General features: G+C 40.0%; 1 protein-coding gene across 2 annotated transcripts; it reads left to right on the plus strand.

The window, feature by feature from the left end:
- Positions 1 to 1,140: 1,140 nt before the first annotated feature.
- si:ch211-261d7.6 (zinc finger protein 135) lies at positions 1,141 to 14,490 on the plus strand. Of its 2 annotated transcripts, XM_057834309.1 has the most exons (3): positions 1,141 to 1,560; positions 8,038 to 9,591; positions 13,354 to 14,490. In XM_057834309.1, exons 1-3 carry the CDS (start codon positions 1,422 to 1,424, stop codon positions 14,352 to 14,354), a joined length of 2,694 nt encoding a protein of 897 aa, XP_057690292.1. In that variant the 5' UTR covers positions 1,141 to 1,421; the 3' UTR covers positions 14,355 to 14,490. The 2 variants fall into 2 exon arrangements, with proteins under 2 accessions (XP_057690292.1, XP_057690291.1); XM_057834308.1 differs by lacking the exon at positions 13,354 to 14,490 and having other exon boundaries at positions 8,038 to 13,341.
- The last annotated feature ends 2 nt before the right edge of the window (positions 14,491 to 14,492 follow it).

The raw sequence follows: 14,492 nt of genomic DNA on the forward strand, positions 1-14,492 counted from the left end.
GGTCAAGCCACTACTGAACCTGAAATAGCGGCAGAAGCGCCTGACCTGGGCTACAGAGAAGCAGCATTGGACTCTTGCTCAGTGGTCCAAAGTACTTTTTTCAGATGAAGGCAAATTTTGCATGTCATTCGGAAATCAAGGTGCCAGAGTTTGGAGGAAGACCGGGAAGAAGAAAATGCCAAAATGCCTGAAGTCCAGTGTCAAGTACCCACAGCCAGTGATGGTCTGGAGTGCCATGTCAGCTGCTGGTGTGGGTTTTATCAAGGGCAGTGTCAATGCAGCTAGCTATCAGGAGATTTTGGAGCACTTCATGCTTCCATCTGCTGAAAAGCTTTATGGAGATGAATATTTCATTTTTCAGCACGACTTGGCACCTGCTCACAGTGCCAAAACCACTGGTAAATGGTTTACTGACCATGGCATTACTGTGCTCAAATGGCCTGCCAACTCCCCTGACCAGAACCCCATAGAGAATCTGTGGGATATTGTGAAAAGGAAGTTGAGAGACACCAGACCTGCTATCCCCCACCTCAGCAGTGCCACAGGCTGATTGCCTCCATGCCACACCGCACTGAAACAGTCATTTCTGCAAAAGGATTCCCGACAAAGTATTGAGTGCATAGCTGATATAATTAATTGAAGGTTGACTTTTTTTTGTATTAAAAAACACTTTTTTGTATTGGTCGGATGAAATATGCTAATTTTGTGAGAGGGATTTTTGGTTTTTCTGGACTTTTTTTTGCCAAAATCATCAATATTAAAACAATAAAAGTCTTGAACTACTTCAGTTGTGTGTAATGAATCTAAATTATATGAAAGTCTAATGTTTATCAGTAGATTACAGAAAATAATGAACTTTATCACAATATGCATTTTTTTTAGAAGGGCTAGTAGGGTAAACGTGATTGACGTCTCGGCTACTGCCTTAGTTTTCACAGTTTGGTAAAGGCAAATTGTACACTCAGCTTTTGTTTGACAGCAATGCCTACACGCAATGGCATTTTCTTCGTCTAACATTCAAATATACAAATTGAGAAAATGGATGGTGACGAATCAAGTTGAAATTTTGCGGCTGCAGCATGAAAGGAACAATTTGGTCAATATTGGATAGGGAGGAAGTCAATCCCAAGCATCCTTGCGCTCAACAAAACCGACGAAGAAGAACTCACTTCCGGAGAAGGATGAATTTTCGCCTGACTGCACGAGTCAGTCTTGTCCTTTAACGTTTTCCCATTGTCTCCGGGTAAAACGTTTCTAACAATCGATTTTTTTTTAATTTACAATGGAATCGACAAACGCTTGTTGTGTTTTACCCTCTTAGTCCTGTGTCCTTATCGTCTCACAAGTTTATATGCTGTCGCCGCTCGGCCAACCAGCGCTATCCTAATCAAGCTAGCGCTAACAAAACAGTCGCGCCAAAGATGGACCAAGTTCCAGCCGTTGAGATGGAAGACGTCCGGGCGGAGGAGCAGTCCACCGCCACAGATGTAACATTGGCAAACAGCGATGAGCCGCCGGCAGAGGACAACGAAGACAGCAAGTGCCCGACCTCCAGTCAAGGTACAAAAATATGTGTTATTAGGTAATGTAATCGGTATCGGAATACGAATTAGAAAATATTTGGCATTTGGGTGCGCGTGAGAATGGATCAATTCTGACGTTATCTAGTCAGTTTACAGGCCGACATTTATAGTTAGCTGGTGAATGTGTGCAAACATCGGTGCAGAATGTAAACAACGAAAGAGTGTTCCTTCTTTATTAGAACGGCGGAGGTGCATATCATCAAACAAGCCTGTGAAGATTAATGACCTTTGATTTATTGAGCATACGAGTACTAGGATTTCCAGAGAAGTACTTTAAAATGGTGGTCGGGAACGTATGGCTCGCGAGCAATATCTGGTTCTTTTGATGAGCGCATATGGGTCTCTGCCGACTCTATTTGCACCTGATACTGTATGAGTGGAATCGGTTGGCCTGCCTGACATAATGAAGCTGGGACGAGCTGCTCGTTTATTGACACATTTATCTTGGACAATTAAAATTTACCTCATCATAATACTATACAATTCGACAACTATTGGTGGATTGCACTGAGACGGGCGTTGGAGCTCGCTTTCCCGAGAGTCAGAGTTGTATGGCGTAAAATCTAACCTTTACTCTGCCACCCAACTCATGGCTGAGCAAAATGCGTACCGAAAATTAAACCACGAAAATGAACTGTACCCCAAATGACACACACAGCAGAATGGGCTGGATCACTTTCATCGGGATCAGGAGAATCTATAGAATTTTATTCAACTGAATACTTGTGGACAAAGTAGTTATAATACTTAGGGCTGCAGCTATCGATTATTTGGGTAATCGATTAATGTGTTAGTTTGAATAATCGGATTACAAACATTTAATTAGGGCTGCAGCTATTGAATATTTTAGTAGTCAATTAAATGATGGACTACTTAGTTCAAATAATTGAGTAATCTGATAAAGAACACGAAAAATTAAATATCCTGAGCCTCAAACAGTATATATATATATATATATATATATATATATATTTTTTTTTTTAAATGAGGATCCATGTACAACAAAAGAACATATGGCTAACTTACATAGAAAAAGTCCGCTAGCTTAAATGCTATAAAATGCAAGTTTTTTTTTTTACAATGCTTTTAACAAATGGTTCAGACACATATTCCCATTAAAAAACGGCAAAATATACCTATAAACTAAATTAAGAATGCATTAAAAAACTAGCTCAAACAAAAACGTAGCTTACGTTGGTGTTAACAGGGAGCAGTTGGATTCAGCCATATGAAAAGAGGCAGACCAGAGAGCAGTGTATCCACCCTCATCAGTAAAACTAATTGCAAACATTTTCAAAATAAACCATTAAAACGCCACTTTAATTGAACGAATACGCGAAGCAACAAAATTTAATTTGAATATTTTTTTGTAATCGAACACTCGAGTTAATCGATTAATCATTGCATTTAATGCATTGCAGAATACATTTTAAGAAATGTAAATCTAATGCAATAACATTAATTTTTGCTTCCTAAGATATTATTTTCAAAAGGGCATTAAATTAGGATACAAAATAAATTACCTGAGTGTTTCTTCAAACTATTCAAAATTGCATTTTCATTTCACAAGAGCAATAAATGTATTTTAAAATAAAGTAACGGAGCACAGCCTCAAACAGTGTAAAAAATAAATAAATGAGGATCCAAGTCCAACAAAATCACAATTGGCTAACGTGAAGCAAAAGTCCGCTAGCTTAAATGCTATAAAACGCTTTTTTATTTAAATTTTTTTTTTTTTTTTTTAACAGTGCTCTCAACAAATCGGTCAAACCCATTTTCCCACAAAATGCTGCTAAATAAAGTAAATTAAAAATGCATAAACAAACATGTTGGCGCAAACGAAAATTAAAAACCTCATGTTGACTTTAGGGAACAGCTGGATTCGGCATTAATAGATTACTTATGTCATATTCACTGTTGCCACTCGAGGGCAGTGTATCCACCCAAATCAATAAATGGCAATACTTTACAAAAAAAAAAACGTTACAACGCCACTCTAATTAAACGAATCCTTGAAGTAGCAAAATTTGATTCGAAGCTTTTTTGGTAATCAAATTACTTGAGTTAATCGATTAATCGTTGCAGCGCTAATAAAACTATATCTAATTCAGATTTTGCTTAAACTTGATTCAAGGATTTCATGCGTCTTAGTGCAAATATTCAAAACTCAATTTAAAGCTTTTCTAAACATCATAAAAATATAATGGCACTTACAAATTTTTTACTTTCACTCAAAAGGAATCCGTTTGGATTAGGGCTGAACGATATTGTAAAAAGCTTATTGCGACTTTTTGAGGGTTTACGAAAAATTATAATATTAAAACTAGAAGAGTTTTCATCAGATGACTTGAATAGCTCTGTTTGGGAAGACTTTGCTTGACTCACCATGTTTTTGTATGAGTGTATTTCAGTATTTTATTAGAGTGGTTTCCCCTTTTTTGACATTTATCCTGGTATTCTTATTTTTTTTCCCTTTATCTTGCATTCTTTATGATCATATTCTTCATCATAAAAATATTTTAATTTCAGTAATTTTTATTGTTGCATAATAGATTTAAGGTGCTTCAATTTAATTGTATTTATTTATTTATTATTCATTTATTTAAGAACTGAAAGTGCTTAAAATGGCAAAACCGCGATATATGATTGTATTCATATCATGCAGTTTAATCCAGGCTAAGGGGGTTTATCTGTGAATGATAAAGGGATACAGGAAACCATGTATCTGCACACATGCTGCGTTCATAAAGCAAAAAGTTTACGTGTTAAAAAAATGATAATCGCACATCCTGCGATAAGACTGTTGCGCATGTACCCATTGCGATGGTGATATTCAAACGATATATTTTGCAGGCCTAGTTTGGATGTGCACACATATTTTACCACTGTGATTTACTGACTACTTACTAAGTGCAACCTGTAATGGATCATCAAGAAGCATTCCTTTTGGAAAATAATTATGGATTCATCTGTCGTCAGTCGATTCACCAGCATCTACAGTGCCTTGCAAAAGTATTCGGCCCCCTTGAATCTTGCAACCTTTCGCCACATTTCAGGCTTCAAACATAAAGATATGAAATTTAATTTTTTTGTCAAGAATCAACAACAAGTGGGACACAATCGTGAAGGGGAACAACATTTATTGGATAATTTAAACTTTTTTAACAAATAAAAAACTGAAAAGTGGGGCGTGCAATATTATTCGGCCCCTTTACTTTCAGTGCAGCAAACTCACTCCAGAAGTTCAGTGAAGCTCTCTGAATGATTCAATGTTGTCCTAAATGACCGATGATGATAAATGGAATCCACCTGTGTGTAATCAGGTCTCCGTATAAATGCACCTGCTCTGTGATAGTCTCAGGGTTCTGTTTAAAGTGCAGGCACACCAGGCAGGTCCGAGATACTGTTGTGGAGAAGTTTAAAGCCGGATTTGGATACAAAAAGATTTCCCAAGCTTTAAACATCTCAAGGAGCACTGTGCAAGCCATCATATTGAAATGGAAGGAGCCAAGACCCGGCCATCCTTCCAAACTTTCTTCTCAAACAAGGAGAAAACTGATCAGAGATGCAGCCAAGAGGCCCATGATCACTCTGGATGAACTGCAGAGATCTACAGCTGAGGTGGGAGAGTCTGTCCATAGGACAACAATCAGTCGTACACTGCACAAATCTGGCCTTTATGGAAGAGTGGCAAGAAGAAAGCCATTTCTCAAAGATATCTATAAAAAGTCTCGTTTAAAGTTTGCCACAAGCCACCTGGGAGACACACCAAACATGTGGAAGAAGGTGCTCTGGTCAGATGAAACCAAAATTGAACTTTTTGGCCACAATGCAAAACGATATGTTTGGCGTAAACGCAACACAGCTCATCACACCCTGAACACACCATCCCCACTGTCAAACATGGCGGTGGCAGCATCATGGTTTGGGCCTGCTTTTCTTCAGCAGGGACAGGGAAGATGGTTAAAATTGACGGGAAGATGGATGCAGCCAAATACAGGAACATTCTGGAAGAAAACCTGTTGGTATCTGCACAAGACCTGAGACTGGGACGGAGATTTATCTTCCAACAGGACAATGATCCAAAACATAAAGCCAAATCTACAAAGAATGGTTCAAAAATAAATGTATCCAGGTGTTAGAATGGCCAAGTCAAAGTCCAGACCTGAATCCAATCGAGAATCTGTGGAAAGAGCTGAAGACTGCTGTTCACAAACACTCTCCATCCAACCTCACTGAGCTCGAGCTGTTTTGCAAGGAAGAATGGGCAAGAATGTCAGTCTCTCGATGTGCAAAACTGATAGAAACATACCCCAAGCGACTTGCAGCTGCAATTGGAGCAAAAGGTGGCGCTACAAAGTATTAACGCAAGGGGGCCGAATAATATTGCACGCCCCACTTTTCAGTTTTTTATTTGTTAAAAAAGTTTAAATTATCCAATAAATTTTGTTCCACTTCACGATTGTGTCCCACTTGTTGTTGATTCTTGACAAAAAATTAAAATTTTATATCATATGTTTGAAGCCTGAAATGTGGCGAAAGGTTGCAAGGTTCAAGGGGGCCGAATACTTTTGCAAGGCACTGTAGTGTGACGTACAATGCACTTTCAATGGTGTTGAATTAGAATTGGCTATCGTCCGATGGCACCTCTGATCTTTTTTCAGGCATGAAAATCTCTCACCTTTTGGCGAAATTCGCCGTTTTGAAGTCAAAAAGGATGACCTACGTGAATCATGTAGATCTGAGGAGAAAATTTTTAGGGGGGGGGGTCGGGTGTAGGCATGTGCCAGTTACCTTCACGGTTTACCATGCTATGAAAACGTCGCGGTTACAAAACCACTAAAATTTTCCGTCATACAGTAGTACGCATTCGTTAAAAAAAAAAAAAAGAGTATTATGAACAAAATGATTGGAGGTCTGGACAAAATGATCCCTAGAATACATGTTTTTTACAACGTTTATTATGTCTCCCTTTATTCTTTTGGACATACAATCTTTGGAGTGATTGTATTTTTATGAGAAAGGTATTAAAAATAAGCAGAGCATCATTTCTTTTTAGATGGGGATTTTGATTCACTGTTGATTTATTCCTTTAACATCCTTTTCTGAGTAGGGGTGTAACGGTACACAAAAATCTCGGTTCGTTACGTACCTCGGTTTTGAGGTCACGGTTCGGTTTCTTTTCGGTACAGTAAGAAAACAAAATGCAAAATATAAATGTACTAGTGTTTTTATTACACACTTTTGTGCTTTCAACAATAGGAACATTAGCCTATACAAAGCTAGAATTCTGCTCAAAAAGTAGCGGGTATTTAAAGATAATAAACCAACAACAATTTGCCTTTCAGACCCCGCGTATTGGTCAGCTTTCTTTCTGAAAGAAAGAAGAAAAAGAAGTCCTGTGCTAAAGAGAAAAGCAATCCCAATGACAAAGATTTTAACATGTATTTTACAAATGAAATGCCTCAATGATTTTTTTTTTCTTATGAACGGTTTTCAAAAGCTTTATTGGTGGATTTTCTCAAGTTAAAGCGCCACACAGAAATTAATAAATGTATATGTGTAAGCAGGATCTGTGTAATATTCATATTGTTTAATTACAGGTGTTTTCGCTCATTTCAATGTATTTTATTTAAATGGGCTATTATTTATTTTATTATGTGTTTGTATTTTACAAATGTGATTTAGTATTCATTTATATTGTATATTTTATGTTGTATAACTTTAGTTCCTATGTGAATATTAGTTCCTACTTGTGTTGTTGTAGTAGGAGGGTTTTGTATTGAACACGGGGCCGTGTTGGTTATTATTATAGCAGAGAAGGCAGCAGTAAATCAACAAAGACAAGTCAACTGTGCCCCGATCTACCACTCAAGAGATCTGATGGACTCAAAAAGTAGGTTATGATTGCATATTAGTTTGAAAATCGCCTGGATCCACAGTATTTTTACACGAGTGACTTCCGGCCCGATCCTAGCTACCGGTAGTAGTATTGACGCAGGAGGGCCGCGTCTCACATCGAATAATAAACTCTGCCATTCTTTTCGCATGCGTCACGTTGAGCCGCTTCTGGGACGCATCTAACACGCGGCCGCACTGCGACTGGTGTGCATTGGCTGATTGACTCTAACGCCCGCGTTTCACTGCGTTCTCGTGGCGGCCACGTTGTGGCGCCGTTGACGTTTCTGGGTTATAGCCTACTGTCCTACCGTGTTGGTCTTCGTTATAGTAGAGAAGACGGAGTAAATATAATCTACACAAAGAAACTGTAAAGGTTATATTACGTCAGAAACTTGTTCGGTACGCGTCCGTTCCGAACCGAGCACCACGAACCGAAACGGCTCAATACTATTACATGTACCGTTACACCCTTATTTCTGAGTATGTTTTTTTGTCATTCTATTGCTCATTTCAACTTGTCTAAGTCCTCTTTTGTCATGTTTTATGTTTTTAGATACTGAGCTGTTCTCTTGCCAATATTGCGGAGAAGCTTTTGCCGAGGAGGAGGCCTACTTGAGTCATCGCCACCAGCACCCCGATGGAAAGTGCACTATGTATTTGGAGCCAATGGACGATTCAGATGAGGCTGTCAAAGATGAGGAAAGTGCTAATTCCTGCCAATTATGCACAGTGTCATTTGATGATATGAATGAATTCAGATCCCACATGGAAACTCACTGTGCTCTATCTTCTGACACCAATCAGATTTCTGGGTCCATAAAGCAGAACTCCTATGAATGCCCTGATTGTGGGAAAAAGTATTCCATGTTAGGACACTACCTCAATCATCAACGTACCCACATACAGGCTCCCAAATCTCTATTTAACGAATTAGAAGAAATCCAGAAAAAGTCCTTTAAATGTGAGATTTGTGGACGGAATTATTCCCGTGCATCAGCACTAGATGCCCACCGACGTGGCCACGAAGAAAAGTTGTTCAAATGCCAATTCAGGACTTCAAAACCCAGGACTGTTACCGTTACCGATAAGCCAGAAACCAAGGTGGTTCAAAAGCCGACTAGTCCTACTCTTGAAAAGCATTTCAGATGTGTTTGTGGGAAGACCTTTACTGCTTTGATGGGTTTGAAGACACACCAGCGGTTCAGCCAAAATTTTAAATGCTTTACACAAGAAAGGAATGGACAGCTGAGGAAAAATGTCTTTTACTGTCTGGAATGCAGGAAGGTATTCCATGGCCATATTGCCTGGTACAACCATGAGAAATGGCATGAAACCCATAAGCAAGATTCTACAGAGCGGTTTTCATGTGAGACGTGTGGGAAAGTGTTCATGACCCAGACGTTCTACTACAGACATCAGCGCATGGCTCACAGTGGCAGTGCTCCAACAAAATCTTTTGTCCATCAAGTGGACCAGCTTAAGAAGAAGGCATTTGAATGTTCAGACTGTGGCCTCAAGTTCTCCAGACTGTCAGCGCTTCACTCTCATGAGCTTCAGCACACCAGTGCTTTTGGAGAGACTGATAAATTTGCAATGCAACAATCTCCCCTGCTCAATGAGAAGGAAACTTTGGAAAGAAAACAGGAAGTAACTCATCAGTCGAGTCATCATGTTCTGGCAGAGAATGTGCCTCACGATATTACGTCTGAAAGAGACCCAAATGAAAATGAGCCTGAAGAAGGTGCAATGGAAAGTTATGAACCTGGGGACTTTAATGTCCTGGTGATCAGTGCAAGTGAATCAGAAGACGAAGCCATCCAAGACATCAACCCCAACCTCGATTCAGGATGCGGATCTGACCACGAGGGAAGAGACAACGTTCCAGACAGTAATGTTGTTTCAAAACCAGAGCTTGACTTGAAAATTGTACAGGTTGAGTTTGAGCCAACCAGGGAACAGCGACCTCCAGCACAGGCAGCAGCTGAATGCAACGAAGCCAAAGAAAAATTTTATTGTGCAGAATGTTACCGGTGGTTTACTAGTGAGGCATCACTGCGGTCACACGTAGTCTGGCACAAGTATCGTAAGAGGAGACTTCAGATGAAAGGTCAGTCAGTAGATGTTTATACATGTAACAATGAAGCTCGTACTTTTGCAGCTGGTCATGTTATAGAATATGAGAATGATACTAACCAAGAATTAAACCAGGCAGAGTTATTAGAGCAGAAATCTCTGACATGTGACATATGTGGTACCAATATTTGTCATTTGTCCCATCAAGGTGATAAACAATTACTGTGCCAAAATTGTGAGACGTCTGGTTTGATAAACCTCACCAGCGTCTGCTCAGACCAGCCAACAGAGAGCATTTTGACGACAACAAAACTATATAATCCCAAAAAAACTCTTTTAGGCCCCAAGATTTACCATTGTGAGCAATGTGGGAAAGGTTTTTGGTCTTTAGGAGCTTTCTCGCATCATAAGCAAAGTCCAAGTCAGTGTGTAGATGTGAGGCTTAGAACTGGTGTTGCACAGCCGTTACATCGTGGACGTTCACGCTCCAGCATAAATGTTGCTTGCCCTGTGTGCGGTAGAAAGTTCAGACATAAGGGAATTATGACGTTGCACATGCGTACCCATGAAAATGGAAATCATGAGTGTGAGTTCTGCAACAGATCTTTCCGTCTTTTTTCTAGTCTTATCAGACATCAAGTTGTGCATAGTGAACTCCTCCCGCCACCGAGTAAGTCTTTCCAACATCAGGTAGAGCAGCTGAAAAAGAATGCGTACAGCTGCCCTGACTGCGGGAAGCTTTTTTCCCGCGCCAAAGCACTTAAGTTCCATATGAAGTATCACGGAAAGGAGAGTGGGCATTCGCCCTCACCACCGAGGTCAAATGTTAGTCAGGAGGACCTTCAATGTGTCGCATGCCTCAAACATTTCAGCAACAAGGCCTCATTGCGGACGCACACAAAGTTGTGCATTAAAACAGAGCATTCTAGATTGGTTTGTAAAACAGAAAACCTAAATAATAATGAGTCAGTGAAATTGTCTAAAGTAAACTTGCAAGACGGCACGGTCAAGTTATCACCTAATTTAGGTCATGAAATTAATTACGCGCATTTGGAAAATTCAAATGTTGCGTGTGGCATAGAAAACACCAGTGATTTGAAATACAAATGCAACAAGTGTGAAAAAAGATTTTCAATTGTTGGAGCTTTGAACTTGCATAAAAGAGTTCACGCAAAGGGATACAAAAAAGTAGCTAAAGCTACTTTGTCCGCAGCGCCAAGCGAGGAAGAGTTGAGGAAAGATTATCCCTTTCCCTGCTCAGAATGTGGGAAGCGATTTTTGTCTAACTCTGCTCTCGGCTCTCATAAACGTTGGCACAGAAACGATAGACTTTCCTCTTTTAAAGAAGAACTTTCCGATAGCCATTTGGCTGATCATCCAATGTCCGCACTGCAGCATGAACCTGAAGTAGGACCGCAGAGTGAATCCTTAAACTTTAGTACAGAAGGCTCTTCTTTAGCAGAACATAGTGACACCTCTGAAGCTGGAGATGCTCAGAAGCTGATTGCTAAAAATTACCATTGTCCCCTCTGCTCGGAACGCTTTTCCAAAGCTATGGACCTTCGTGCCCATACATGGCAAGCCCACTCCAACAGTACCGAAGACATACAACAGAGTGACTTGGGCGCTCAAAACACACGAGTGGTCAGAGTCTGTGAAATAAAGCCTGAAAATGTTTCCACACAAATAAGCAAAGTCTATGCATCGCCTCTGAATGTCCCAAATCATGACTGTGGAAATAAGCGTGAAGGTACTGCCACACTTCCTGACCGTAAATTATGTTCAGGGTCTAAAGTTATGGTGCAATCTCTCGAGACCTTAGCTGAGGTCTCACCTAACTTTAGTTGCCTTCCAGAGCCAATGGTCAAATGCCTTTTCAAGTGCGGAAAATGCGGCAAGGCCTTCCAGACTGAGGGGCAGTTAGAAACACACAAGAGTAAGGCAAAGAGTCGCCCTTTTGGTTGCGCCTTGTGCTGCAATGGCTTTTTAACAGAGAATCAACTAAATCAACACCTAGCGTGGCACGATCAGATTCGATTTCGGCTTCCTAATGAGGTTCGCTTTCGCCTTAGCGCTGCTTTGAGCGCAAAGTCTGTCAAACCAGCAGGGAAGACTTTTTCTCCTGACGGGCCAAACCAACCTGCTCTGAAGCAAGAGAGCCAGTCAGTCAGTAAAAGCATGCCTGTTAAAAAACCCTTTCAAACGTCGTCCGTGTTAGAAACCCACAATTGCTTGCATTGTAAAAATGCTGTGTGTGCTTGCACTGACCCTTCTGTTACCACCAACGACTTAACGGCACTTTCTAAACATGGCCAAGCGTCTGTTGATGATAGCAGATGGCAAACTGATGGCCCTGCTGCTGTTTTATCAGGACATACAGATGCACTTACTTGTCTTGAATGTGGAGCTACTTTTAATCAGGAAACTGATTTGCACCAGCACTATACGAAACATGCGCAAGGCATGTATTAAAATGTTTACATGTAAAGCTTAAGAGGCCTGCTATTTGTTTTGTTGATTGCTTACGTCACTATATTGGACTGATTATCTGTTGGTTCTCCCTGGCTTTCATCTACACTGGATTAGTATTTTGTAAATGTTACCAATACCACCTCGTATAACCTTTTTAAGACCTTCTACATACTCAGAACGTTGCGGTCTTTTTTTTTTTTTTTATACACACTATACTAAATTTCAGAGTTGGAGCAAATAGATGTATCTATAATTAATACTTGTGCGCTTTTCTGTTTAAGGTTGGGAAATAATGATTTTCAACCGTATTTTTCTGCTGTCATTTACAATGTTGAAACATTGTCTCCAATGCTACATTGGCAAAGGGACCCCAATGTTTACACTGTTCATTCAGAAAAAAACTGACCTATCGTTTGCAGATTGTCAGTCAAATGTACATTATGTACATGTTGTTTTTGCATGGATAGACTACAAAGCACCATCCCTATTTTTTATTTCCATGTTGTGGCATAGGTATTTATTGATTAGATGAAAATGTGCTACTTGTATTAATTTGGAGTTGCCCTTAGTTGCTTATTCGCTTATTTGGGGGAAATATCTGTGGGATAAATATAAATGAAGCTATTTTTTTTTCCCCAAAGGGTGACTCACATGCCGTTGCCTATGTTTACATGCTGTTTCTGAAGCTATAATAAAGGGAACTGTTGTAGTCTGATGTAGTGGCTTGTGTAATGAATTCACACCACTTCACACTAAAGCTGTGTGTGATATGTAAAAGCATTTGTTTAATAATATCAGTGACAATTTGTTAAATATTTCTATTAGCTCAGTGACGCTAACCTTCCAGTTGCATGTCTCTTGCTGAGATTATTTTTGTACTGTAATACATTTTATTACGTTTGAGCTGACCTTCCTTCTTGGTTACCTCACAACAACATATTTCTGTATATTCTTGTTGGGGGCGGAAATATTTTGAGGAGGAAAATATATCTGCTTAGGCTGCATTGCAGTGGCTAGTCTCATAGCAAGTCGAAGGTCAACAAGACAACATAGCTAAATTGAAAGTCAAATGTCATTTAGATTTTTTGTTAGAAAACAAAGAGGTGAAGACCATGATAAAATAACCATTAAGTCCACAATTGCTCGAGGGTGATTTAGCAGAAGTTAAAAATCTGATGACTAACACAAATCTAACATCTATGAGCGAAGAGATATCAGCTGCAACTAAATGTGCGTAATCGCCTCCTTTTCTCACCTTTTATGAAAACTTTACAAAATGCTTTTAAAATGCCTTCTTTAACCGTGAATTTCCCCCTATTTCTAGCTGACCCGAGAAAAGTTCCACACAAACGCAGCTCCACAACAACATTGGCTGACTTGCGCACTCAAGGGGAAGCGCAGAATGACGACCGGGACGTTGACGGGATAGTAGAATCTAAGGAAGACTCCGAGAAGTACGCGTACAGGTGCCTGACATGCGGGAAAGCTTATATGTATCTGTTGTCTTATCAAAAGCACCTAGAGCGGCATAACAGGAGGACCTCACAGAACTTGCAAACCATGTACAGCTGCCCCATGTGCGGAAAGGGTTTCTACAGGGAAACCCGTCTCCGCGGTCACATGCTGAGTCACATGTCGCATGAAGTGCACAGGTGCGATCAGTGCAACAAGACCTTTGATCACATCAGTTTGTGGTTGGATCACGAAGAGCTCCATAAAACCAGGCCCTTTTGGTGTCTTAGCTGCTCGAAGGGGTTCATACAAGAAGATTACCTGAATAAACATATACAAAGACACCACCTCGGGAAGTACAAGTGCAACTATTGTTCCAAACGCTTCTTAACATCACCTCTGCTGAGTGATCACCTCAGCAGCTTTCACGCTTCTAGTCAAAAAAAGTTTACTGTGGGGTCTGGTGATGAAAGTGTGACAGAAGACATGCTTATTGCAAATGTCAAAGAGGAGGGAGAACCCCAAACTTGTGGAGACACAGAGGGATCAAAGGAGCAAAAATCAGGAGAATTGGACAAATCAGGAGAGCCATTGAAGAGTCAAGGGCTCGACCAGTCAGAGGCGTCTGATTGCGGGGAGCTTATGCAGCAGCCCTCAAAATCATTGACCTCGCCTGCTGATGAAATTTCAAAAGTAGAACCACCACAAGAGCTTGATGGGAATGAGCAAATGGAAAAAAACCATGACGGGGAGCAGTATTGGGAATTTGAATGTTTTGAATGTGGTATGGGCTTCGAGGAAATGTCTCAGCTTCATTTGCATTATGTCAAACATGCCATTGGGGAGGTGCCTTTTCCTGACAATGAAGTGTGAACATGTATTTATTGAAAGTTTTTTTTTCCTGTCTTTTTTAAATTCCATATGAACTTCAGCAAGTGGTACATTTTATGACTTTAGATGGTTAGAAAATTGAACTAAATGTTTGAATGGCTTTTTGTAATAAACTTGTCA

This window comes from Corythoichthys intestinalis, chromosome 4 (assembly GCF_030265065.1).
Source record: "Corythoichthys intestinalis isolate RoL2023-P3 chromosome 4, ASM3026506v1, whole genome shotgun sequence".
Lineage (NCBI taxonomy): Eukaryota > Metazoa > Chordata > Actinopteri > Syngnathiformes > Syngnathidae > Corythoichthys > Corythoichthys intestinalis.

Bases quoted from the DNA above. Each gene is read 5' to 3' on its own strand.
- si:ch211-261d7.6 (XM_057834308.1), top strand. From the start codon at position 1,422: ATGGACCAAGTTCCAGCCGTTGAGATGGAAGACGTCCGGGCGGAGGAG. The intron at 1,561-8,037 runs GTACAAAAATAT...TTATGTTTTTAG, and splicing joins GTGCCCGACCTCCAGTCAAG to ATACTGAGCTGTTCTCTTGC.